The sequence below is a fragment of the Cheilinus undulatus genome, linkage group 12, assembly GCF_018320785.1.
Source record: "Cheilinus undulatus linkage group 12, ASM1832078v1, whole genome shotgun sequence".
NCBI classification, from domain to species: Eukaryota; Metazoa; Chordata; class Actinopteri; order Labriformes; family Labridae; genus Cheilinus; species Cheilinus undulatus.
This window is the reverse complement of record NC_054876.1, coordinates 38,432,006-38,444,023: the sequence shown is the minus strand read 5'-3', so window position 1 is coordinate 38,444,023 and position 12,018 is coordinate 38,432,006. Positions and strand designations below refer to the sequence as shown.

The 12,018-nt window shown below is 38.0% G+C and overlaps 1 protein-coding gene across 3 annotated transcripts in view; it reads right to left on the bottom strand.

Moving 5' to 3' along the window:
• The window catches only part of clip2 (CAP-GLY domain containing linker protein 2), a 70,742-nt gene that overhangs the window by 15,773 nt on the left and 42,951 nt on the right, over window positions 1-12,018 (bottom strand). For 2 of the 3 annotated variants that reach the window (XM_041802165.1, XM_041802166.1), the window contains exons 6-12: window positions 8,728-8,925; window positions 8,512-8,615; window positions 7,084-7,144; window positions 6,078-6,128; window positions 2,377-2,748; window positions 278-853; window positions 128-185 (exon numbers count right to left, since the gene is read on the bottom strand). In XM_041802165.1, the coding sequence (XP_041658099.1) occupies window positions 128-185; window positions 278-853; window positions 2,377-2,748; window positions 6,078-6,128; window positions 7,084-7,144; window positions 8,512-8,615; window positions 8,728-8,925 (1,420 nt within the window). The remainder of the gene's footprint in view (window positions 1-127; window positions 186-277; window positions 854-2,376; window positions 2,749-6,077; window positions 6,129-7,083; window positions 7,145-8,511; window positions 8,616-8,727; window positions 8,926-12,018) is intronic. The other variant, XM_041802167.1, reaches the window with a different exon arrangement.

Genomic DNA, 12,018 nt, shown 5'->3' with positions numbered 1-12,018 from the left:
TAACCAATGGATGAATAGTTTATTCTGAAATGATTTACAACGCTTACAACTAATGCTACACAGGAAAACATGAACACAGCTAAAAAGAGAAAAAAATGTCCTAATAAGAATAAATCACAACTTTTACCTTCTGTATTCTGTTTTAGCTTCATCTTTTCATCTGATATTTCATTATCTTCTATCACCTGTAAGAGAAGAGAGTATTTATGGATTTATACATCAACAAAGCAACAAGAAAGCATATCATAAACGTTATTACTTCTAATTATTCTCCTACATTTGCATCATGGGATGTGTAGCGGTCAGCCTGGATGGCCTGGAGCTGGTTGGCTGTCACCCTCAGCTTCTCCTCCAGTTTCTGGATCTCTTCCTGGCTCTCAGCCTGAGCTTTCTGCAGCGCCTTGTAGTCTGTCATCTTCTTCTCTGACAGCTCCAGTCTCTCTCTTAGCTCCACTGTGACTCTGTCCTGCTCCAGCTGGTGCTTTTCCATCTCTGCCAGCCTCTGCTCCGCCCTCTGTAGCTTCTCCGTAGCCTCCTCCAGCGCATGTTTGCCACTCTTAGCCTCATGCTCGGTCCTCGGTGCCTGGTTTCCCTCAGCTAGTTGCTCTTTGGCCTCCTGCAGACGAGTACAGAGGTCTTCTCGCTCCTTGGTGAGAATAGCAGCTTCGATTTTGTGTTTGGCCTTGAGGTTCTCCACCTCCAGCTGGTGCTCCATCTTCAGGCTCTCCAGAGCGGTTCTCAGCTCTTGTGCGTCCTGTTCCTGACCTTCTGGAGCTGGGTGATCGCCGCTCAGTGTGGCCTTCAGCTCCTCAAGGGAGCGCTGGTGGTCACTCACCAAAGTGTCAAATTTAGCCTGCAGAGAAAAGAGAGAAGAATTACTGCACTGTTTAAGTTGAAATGTAGACTTCCGTACACTTTTGATTCAGTTCAACATTCTTATTCTCACATTGTTATATTTTTTAAATTAAAGATTTTTTTTTTATGCCCAGAGGACTAAGTTGAAAGTTCAGATGCAAAGGGAGACAAGTGAAGAAAAAAAAAATCCTAGTTATCTTTTTTCTATGTCTGATATACATTCTTTTCTTTTGTATTTAAGAAAAAAAGAGGAAACTTTTCCCTGTCCTCTGGTCAAAACAAGTAAAAAAGCACTTTGTAAAATCCGCTTTCAAACTAACTTTTTTTTTAGACTATGACTCCTCCTTCCTTAAATAAAAGACAAAAGAACCTTACAATTACAAGAAGTCAACTTAGAGGCGAAAAGGGAAAAGAGGAGGGAAATATCCTTATGAGAACTACAATAAACAATCGTTTAAATGAACAAAATGCCTTAAAATTTGCCACGATAAAATTAGCAATATTGTTCACATTTTTATCATTATTTAGACCATTTGCAATAACTGCGCTTTAATATTACAACAATTACTGCCCAGACAGCATGCAGCATAAATTTGTTTACTCATGTGAGCAGAAAAAGCTCAGCAGGCTGAACCAGGACATAAATATTTTTTTAGGAATGAGGAGACACCTCTGCGTCTGTCCTCTGCTCTCTTTCTTTCTGTAACTATGGCTTGGAGTAGATCTGTACTAAAGCTGCTACAAAAAATAGACCAACGACCTGAATTACAAAATTTAGGTAATGATCTGATATGACTGGTAGCAAGCTGGTCCTCTCATTTAGTACCAACTTCTTTGCAAATCCTAGAAGCATGCAACCAGTCTGTTTCATGATATTTCATACTACGTGCACAGAACCAGCTCAGGAATGCATAATGTGGATGCAGGGTAAATGGGTACTGTGGTAGGTTACTGTGTAAACTAATTCCAGTTTTCCTGTAGTATTCTAATCTTAAATAGTAAAACCATACCGTGTGAGCATGTGATTTTAATTTTGTTAAATGTTGGTACAATAAAACATAAAAATTATGTTTGATGTATCGATTAAAGCTTGCAATTTCAAAGTAGTGAAAATTTTGACAATCTTTAAGTATATTACTTTTGAATTTTTACATTTCAATAATGATGAAAACATAAAGTGCTATGTGCTGTTAATTTCAGGATCTTTAATTTTTTTTTTTTTACATATATAAATCACACTGAATTGATTTCAGTGTGATTTATCTTTACTTTTTCAGCACATTATAACAATACCATAATAATACCATACTGATCAATATAATCATCATATGACATTTTATTATCATTACATCTTTACTCTACAGGGATGAATTTTAGTCAATGAGGTAAAAAAAAAAAAAAAAATACAGAAGCTTTTCAAAGCGGCTTTCTTGGTTAACACTATGAGCAACCCCAGAATGCTTTGCAAGAGCTCGCAGCACAAACCAAAAAGACCTACTTAAAAAGAAATCAGCAGAATACCTTCCAGGTGTCCATCATTTCCATGTTCTCCTTGGTGGCCTGTTGAACTTTCTGCTTCATCTCACTGATCTCCTGGTTCTTTGCCTCCACCAACGCCTTCAGCGTCTCAATCTCCTGCTGGCTTGCTGCTGCCGCCGCCTCGTACTTCTCTTTGAGCTCACTGCTCTCCTGCACTCGGCTCACTGACAATGGCTGCTCTTTCTGGAGGAGGGCCTCCGCCTGGGTGTCGGACCCCTGGGCGGCCTCAACTTTGTTAGTCGGGCTCGTTTCAGTTCCTCTGAGTTGTGTCTGCAGGTTTTCGATCTCTGCCTTCCGCTGGCTGAGCTCCTCCTCCAGCTGCACGATACGACTCTGCTCCTCAACCGTGGTTTGCTGAAGAGAGAAAACACAACATCCATGACTTCTCCTGAAAATATCCTAAATTATATTAAGAAATGACAAAAAAAAGACCATATTGTGGAAATAGTAGGAAACCCTGCAACAACACTGTCATTTCAGAGAGAGGTTAAAGAGCAGAAATCAGGCCTTAGGAAAAAGGAAATCAAAGGAAACCTCTAAAGGTCTTTGCTGAGACAGAAGACAGTAGCGTGCATTACAGTAAATATACAAAACCATTTAATTACAATACATTTGCAAACAGTGACACATTGTCTAACTGATTAGCTCTCTGATGCACCCTTTAGATGACACCAAGACTGCTTCTTTTACTGAGATTTTTCATGTCTTTATGGAGATCTTTCTTGGGAGGTTTTGTTGAGAGTCATGTCATAATATTTTGAGTCTTTAAGATTTATCACAATCATTTAAAGTTAACATTGATTTTGATTTGGAGGTTTAATGGTCAGTAAGAAAGATTAGCAGTAATAGGCTTATTGCTCACATGATAATCTATACTAAAATGTTTGTCTGAATGGGGAACTATCATTTTATTGACTTTATTTCCAATTACAACTAGGGAGGAGTCCTCACTCTTCATCGGTGCAACCCACTTTCCAAATTTTGCCAACATGTTTGTGCAATTTAGACAGCACTCTCTCACCTTTGGTTTAAAATGACTGTGATTTAATATGTCCAACATTAGGGTAACCCTTAAATTGGTGCTTTATCTTGGTTATCATAAATAATCTTGGGATTGCTCATTTATTAACTGGTGTGATGAAAATGTTCTTGACTTTAACCTGTAAAAAAAAAAAAAAAAAAAAAAGAAAATTATTGCTGATTTTAGGAAAAACTGTAGAAAAACCTAAAGCAGGATCTATTAACTATTCATGGTAGGGATGTTGAGATTCTTGACTCATTGAAGTACTTACGAACATTTTTTACTCCTAATTTAAGTTTGACTTAAACACTGAATGTATCGTTAAGTAAGATCAACAAAGAATCCACTTCATGAGGAAGTTTGTCTTTTAATGTCTGAGCATTTTCTACAAGTCTGTTATTGAAAGTCTTTTAATGTTTTCTTTTATTTGTTAGTTTGATTGTCTGTTTGTAAAAGACAAAAAGTCTTTACAGTGTTGTTAAAGTCTGCGTCAAAGTAATCAGAGTCCAACAGGCAGAGAGATGTGAAAATGTCTTTTGGTCTGCAGCTATTGGTTATGTACCTTTTACAGATGAGGATGAAATTATTAGCACCCCTATGAAAGTTTCATTTTTAAAGTATTTCTCAGAGCAAGGATGTTTAACACATCCTAGTTTTATTTTAGATGTTTACATCAATTCACTTTGCATGCAGTTAAAATCAATAAGTTGTGTCTCCCTTTTTCTGGAGAACAGTCTCTGACACGTCTCCTGAGGAATCCCAGACCATTCTTCTTTGGATAAACTCGAAACCTCCTCTTCAGTTCACCCCACAGCTTTTAAATGGGATAAAAGTCAGGGCTTTGTGCAGGCCAATCAATAACGTTCACTTTCGTCTTTCAGGGATAGTCTTTCTACAGGAGCCATGTGTGTTTTGGGTCATTGTTGTGTTTGAGGACAAAGCGACAACCCAGACCCAGTTTTGCTCATGGCTACTTGAGTTTTTCTTTCTTAATCTCCACATATCCGTCTGTCTTCATGATTTCTTTCACCATTATGATATTCTCAGTTCCAGACGCAGGGAAGCATCCCAACAGCATAACACTCCCACTGCCATGTTTGCACTGTGAGGACAGTGTTCTTTGGGTTATACGCCTCTTCTTTCTTTCTCCAAACATATGTAACATCTCTATGACCAAAGAGCTCTAGTTTGGTCTTATCTGACCAAAGGACACGCTTCTAGTATGCAGAATCTTTGCCAGGGTTGTCCTTAACGTACTTCAGTCTGGCTTGATGGTGTTACTTCTGCAAAAGGGTAGTTTTTTTCTTGGTCTATAACCTTATACTCCATTCCTGAGCAGGGCTCTAGAGATGGTCTTCTTTGTGACCACAATCCCTGACTTAGCTAAGTCATTCACGGGTGTCTTGGCAGTTGTTCTGAGGTCTTTAGACACATCTCTCACTAGTGTTCTTTCCAGAGTCTTTGAACTCTTTCTTTTCCTACTTCTTCCAGGCTTGTTGTGGACTGCGAGTCTCTCTTTGAAATTCTTGATTATTCTTGTCACTCCAGTTCTTGACACTTAAAAACGCTGGAATAACTTTGTATTTCCTTCTCCTGCTTTGTGAACACCAAGAATTCTTTTCTCAAGTCTAAACTGATTTCTTTAGTTTTTGCCATGATGCTTTCACCAGTGACAGCTCAAACCCTTACAGAAGTTTTCATACTGTGTGTAAACTGGAAGATAACCCTAAGTTTAAACTATATTTTACAAGCTTTGAGCATTACAAAGTTAAAGCACTGCATTGCACAGCATTAGTTTGTGCTATGGCTCAATAAAAAGGTCAGTTCTAAAAGGGGCTAATAATTTTGACCCCGGTAGTTTTTCAAAATCAGAAATAAGCTTGTTTCTGTTTCCACAGTAAATTAAAGTAAGCATCCAAAATAAAAGTAGGATGTTTGGAAACACCGTGTTAAAATTTTCTTGCTTTGTTTAACAGCACTTGGGATATACTTAAAAATGAAACTTCATTGGGGGGGTTAATAATATGTCCTCATCTGTAAATCCAAAATAAGCCACAAATACCAAGACTGATAATTTTTTTAACTGGTCTGGAATTTTAAGGCTGAGATAAAATCTTTAAACACAAGTTTAAGAACTAAAACAAATAAGTTCACAGATTTTTGAGTCTTTAAATAATTTAAAAGTTTTAAAACTTTGGAAATAAGGAGCCAGAGTGTCAACGTGTCACTGTCCAAATATTTGTGCAGCTCTCTGTGTAGAGGAAGAGGAAGACGAGAGGAGAGCACGGCCATTCTCTGATCATCTAGAAGCAGCCAAGCAAACAAAGTAAAGCCGACAGCAAACCTCCACACTCTGACACTGCTCACACACACACAGACTGTAAACATCCTCCGCACACTTGTATCCAATTAAAACCAAAAGAGAGATAAAGACAGAGAGGACCGGCTGCACGCTGCACAGGTGTAAACTCCAACCATGTGGATAAAAACAATCTTGTGAACAGCATTCAGATTTCAGCACAACACACAGGAATCAAAGAGTAAAGAGAGTCTATGCAAGGTTAATGTCCTGGACAGCATCTGAAGTTCGATTTGAAGTCAAGAGTTGAGATAGCTGAGCGGCGGATCAAAGCCAGAACAAGATCAAATCTGTTTTTTTCACCTTGGTTCTCTTACCCAACCTCAAGGATGCTGCACCATGAGAGCATCTTCCCTGTTGGCAGAAGCAAACCTTACTGCATATATCCAAAGCAGCGTTTCAAAATAAAGTCTTATCTTTTGATGCCAGGAAATTTCAAAGATAAGCCTGTATGGTTTGTTTTCCAACACAGCGGTCTAATACTGAAGAAGCGCTCTTTGTAAAGTGGGAACGGCGATAAGGAGGGTCTTTGTTCATTTCCTGAAACGATGCATCTTGTAACCTCAACGGAAGAAACATTTATTACCAGTTTAATTGCAATAATTAAAATCTTATTAAATATATTTGTCTAATTTCTAGATGACCGAGGCTATCTTTTTCACAGATGGCCTAGTGGTTAGGTTGTGCTCCATGTAAACTGGAAGCCCAGGTTCACTTCCAGCCTGTGGCTCCTTTTCCACTCCCCCACTCTCTCATCCCTGTTACCGACACTACCCACAGTTCCACTCTAGAAAAAAGGCATAAAAGGCTAGAAAAATAAAGGTGTGGCTTAAAAAATAGGATACAATTTTTAAAAAGTTTTTTTCTCTTAAACGTGGTTAGGTATCTTTTTTTAAGGAAGCAGTGGATGTAAATGCTCACACACTGACTTGATGATACAGTTTATATGTATTAGGGCACACTCACGTGAGCTGATTTGTATTGTGCTACGTCTGGCCCCCTAAGTCGAGTTTGTTTGACCCTTGTGAGTGCTCCATACTGGGCTCAAGCAAAGTACACTTCATTGGCCCTGGCCCAGACGAAAGAGGTTGGCGTCAGCATGATACTATTGCTCTACTGTCGCACAAGAGCACAATGTGGACAGAACACATCATCAACATTAGGATGCGATGACATGTCTGTGCTCAGGTCTGGCTGAGCTTGGAGCAGCGTGAGTGCAGGCCAGTAGGGGACTGGGGAGGGGGGCAGTTGTTCTTCAGAATGGTACGGGCCCTAGTTTGAGTGTACCCTAGGTGATGTTGATAAATACCTCCAGATCTCCTTTGGTGATGGATTCCTCCTCTACTCTGAACTGGAGGTCCTCCACTTTCCTGTAAAGAAGCCACAGAGGATAAACAAATCAAACAATAATGGATGTGCAGTTTTGCAGAATTTGAAACAATGGCACTGTCTAAATAAAATAATGAGGATTATATCTATGTGCAAAACTGAGACATTCATTCATTTTTTCATTTGAGCACTTGGCATCAGATCATGATAAGTGATGATGGAGCCTTTCACACTGGTTTGCATAATTTTACTATTTTGCATTTTGGCATTAATTTATCCAATGATATTGTGTAAAATGAAAATTACTAATGACTGTGTTTCAAATCTTTAGTGTTACATTTAGAATATTTGAGTGTTTAGTTATGCTTTTACTTTGAAAGAACTGGTAGTTTGCACCTGATGAAGTATACAGATGGGCAGGTAGACAGAAGGGCAGTAACTGGGGAAGGTACTTTTGTTTTTTAACCATGTAACACCTGCAAAGGTAACAACCACAAGCATGCAGATCTGCAGCTTTTTATTCTATTTTCTAAAGGATCTTTAGGCTTTTCTTGCCTTTATATGATAGAATAGCTGAAGTGAGAAAGGAAAAATAGGGAAAAACTGGGGGAAGGCATGCACTAAAAAGCACCAAAACCCAGAACTGATCATGCCAAAAGTGCATCAAGAACTGCATTTCCTACATACCAGACCAGTTGAGCTAAACTGGTGCCCCAGACCTGCAACTTTTAATGGAATAATCCAACAAATGTAATAAATTTTCTACAAATGCAGCAGTTGCTTACAGCAAATAATATCTACATTCCTTTAAATGTCATAGCTATAAAATATGCAAATTTATAAAAATTCCCACAAATGTAATATGGAAAATAATCTTTGGTATTGTCTGTTCACTGATTTACTTACAGTTTAGTGATTTAGTAATTTACATGTGTTTTTTAATACAAAGATGCCCGTGTTAGTTACTTAAAAGGGCATTAAATCTATGACACATTTGTGAAAAAAAATATAAAACATGCTTGAAAATACTGTTTTGTTTGTAGAAAACAAATTACTTTTGTGGGAATGCTGCATTAAAGGCTGCAGATTTGTACAACATTTGTGATTTCTTACATTTGTTGACTTTTACTGTGTTGGCAGGTGTTACATACCAGGAAATCAGTAAAACAAGACAGAGATAAACACTGGCAAGGGCAAATCTTCACTACAAATAATTTAGATCTCTTGTAAGTAAATCCATGGATGAATAACAAGGTCAAATGGAAAGAAAGTTTGACATATGACAGCAATGAAACTGCCATCTTTTGGATTTATCCACTTAAAAAACAAATAAACAAAGATACAGAGTTAAATTAAAATGTGTGAGAGAGGTTAAAAAAATAGGAAAAGTGACAGCCTTTGCGATTACCTTTTCTCTTCTTCAAGCTGATTGGCCAGTTCTAGTTTGTCTTTCTGTGTGGTCGTCAGCATGGCTTTGACCTGCTGTAGGGTGCCCTCATTTTCTGTTACATACTGCAGAAAGTAACAAGAGAGAAAAATGAATAATAAGAGCAGATTAGTGGGTGATTTGATGGATTTGTTGACTGCAGAGCAAATGTAAAAATAAACACCAAACACTTCTTACCTGCACATGCTGTGCCTTGAGGACGCTCAGCTCCTTCTCCACCTCTAAGATGTGACTTGTTGCTTTGGCCATCTCAGCTCGCTCCAGGTCTCTCTCTGCCAGCAGCTGCTCGATGTGCTGCTGCTTCTCCTTCAGGGCTTCCTGCAGAGCAGTGGTGCCCGAGATCTTACGAGCGTACCGTGAGGATGTCTCTGTCAGCTGGAAAGAGAGAGTGAAATGTTTGGGACATGAAGAATGTAAGACTTAATTTAACCTAACAGATAAGTCCAATATGCATGCCATTCAGGGATGCATACTGATTTTTTTGTTTGTATCCAATATGCTGGAATTTACAAATTAATTTTAGTTGTTAACAATACATGGTATATAAGGCTGTCAAAATATCTAAAGAAATGTCATCACAATTAATTGCAGCATATCTGTAGTTAAGTGCAATTTATGGCACCCTTTCTGTCACATTTTAAATTTCCAGTATTTTGCATTTTAAACTGGTTTGGTATCATTTTTCTACAGTCTTAAACTGGAAGTAATTGACTTCCTGTTTGGATACAGTCCTGCTTTTATTTTGGGCAGTGACAGGCAGGAAGGAGAGATGTAAATGCACAGCCCTAGTTAGAAACAAAGCTGAATTCTATAGTCTAGATCTGTATATATGGCACATGGAATGGTTGGTTATTTTTTTTTTTTATCAAAAAATAGCTATATCAAAAACACTTGCTTCTCAGCCTCTTTAGTCTAACAAAACATTTTTACTATAGCCTAGTTTCAAAATTTCTCAGAGGTGCAATATTTTCTTTAACCACTAGAGTGCAGTCTTTGACAGGATTTTTGAACAAGGATGAACATTCACATTTTTTGAGTGCATCTGGGATGAGAACTTTGAAGGGACTGCTGAAAGGCTCAGAGGCAAAGGATATAGTCAAAGACTCCAGCTCTAGAGTGTGTACTGCAGGCACAAACAGCTGAGGCCTAATTTGCCTGTTGGAGGTTTTAGCATTAAGAGTGGTAGGAGACTTTTTCCTAAATCTCAGTTTTTACCTACAAATCAGTCACTCTCTCCAGCAACCTCAACAACATGAAGCACTGTAAATTTTAAGCCTTTTAATCAATATGCATCCTGTACTTAATGAGAAACCATAAAAAGGGCTCTCAAAACTGAAACTAGTCCAGTCTGCCTTTCTGCCATTTTTAGGACTGGATCCACAACCTTTGTTTGTTGATCACTGTGCAGTTTGTTGTTGCAAATGTCAGTGAGCTGAAAGAGAAAGTTTTCTAGTCTACTACACCAGCTACATGAAACAATTCATAGTTGTGCAAAACTTGGTTCCTTGAATGATGCTTTGTGAAGGTCTTGTATCAAGGATTTATGTGCCCACGTTCCAGCTCCTCATTTTCCCACTTTTAGATAAAAATGGATGAGTTTGACAGTGTGTTGCTGCCATTCTTGGCCAGGTCTGTCTTAGAAAAGACAGCACATGGTCACAGTCTCTAATTTGCCTTACATTTTTTTCCTCAGAGGTTCCTAACACTGGATTCACGACACAGGAGTTGCATAGGATCAATAAAGGAAGAGAAGAGATGTCCGAAAACATTAAAATATTCAAAGGAATGCACACTGGATGCCAAGTTAGAAACCCTTAAGAAGTTTAAAAATTCATGTAGAAATTTTTAAAAATGAAAATTATTTGATGGAAACCTACATTTACTCTTAATGCTTACTGTTATATTATCTAAACACTTAAATATCTGTATGTAGAGATTGGGTATTTTTTTCTATATGAATTTTATGTTTACATTTCATGTTATGTGTATATGAATTTGATGAAAACACATGCTGAAATCCTTATTTTATATTCATAGTTCAACATTTTACAGTGAAGATAAAACACTGCATGGTTGCAATAAGAGTTGATCATATTGAAGTCATGTATGTAGACATGTTATTTCATTACCAAAGTTATCAAGACTCTTCACAAACAGGGTAGGACTAGACCGTACTCTTTGTTGCATTATTTAATAGATGGGCCCAACATTAATCCACCATGAGCTCTGCACAAAGCAACATCAAGCAAAGTTTCAATAGCATGGAAAAACTTCCCTTTACTGGTCAGAAACCTTCAAGCAGAACCAGACTCATGTTGGGCAGCCATCTGTCACAGCTGTGTTGGGGTTAAGAGCAGTCGGTGAATAAGGCATACTGATCCTAAAGGGACTAAGCTAGCTAAATTAAGTTTAAACTCAAAACAAACAAAAATGCAAAAAGTGTGAGTTTTGGCAATAATGGTGCATCACATTATAGAAGGATTATCACATGTGCTACTGGGAGTGAAGACTGGTGTGGTGCAACAACCAGTGAGGAAAAAACTAAAGCAGCAGACTTAACAGATCTGAATATAAAGGTGTTAGACGCTGTCAGCATGAGTTTTCTGTTCTTCAGCAACAACAGGAGGTGAGATTTCAGCTGTCAGGTTTAATATAATCAACGATAGCATGCTAGACACCCAAGGTTTGTTAGACGAAACTGTCTACTGTCTATTGTAGTCTTGTTCAAAAAGACTCTTATATTTTCAAACAGGGTATATTTACTGAAAATCAAAAAATATGGATGCTATCAGGATATTAATTATGAGTTTGCACCTGCTCTGGAGGTTTAAATCTGGATTTCTAAACTCCTTGCATCACCTGTAGTCTTCACTTGAACCTGAACGTCTTTTGGTAGTCAGGAAGTGGGAGACAGCCATTAGGAATGAATGGGAACAGAGTAAAATTAAAACTCTAACTCTTTAAACAGACTTCAGTACTGTATCGTCAGAAAATTTCTACATACTGTACATTGAGTATTATCCCTACACTTTACAAAATAGTGATTTTTATCACAGTTTAACAGGTTTACCTGGCGCTTAGATGATCTATATGATAAATACTAAGTCCAACAGAGTTGTTAGCATCATCTATCCGGATGAAGTGAGACAAGAGTCTAGTACTGAGCTAAGACGCTAGCTGAGCCCTTTTAACATAAAACAAATCCTCATTTTTTCACAAACATGCTGTAATTGAAACAGTGATGTACTATCAACCAATAAGCCTTGTGGAGTAAGGGACTGCATAATTATGTGCCGTTCACAAACAAACCTGTTCTACAAAACTGGCTTTATAATGTGTGCCACTGTAGCTAGCTCCCATTTGAGTGCCAGTTTCCCTTCCTTCATCCTTTGTGGTTATTGAATCTGGAGCTCTTAAAAGAGACGGATATCCCATCACAATGAGCAAAAGTGCTACACCAGTGTTAGA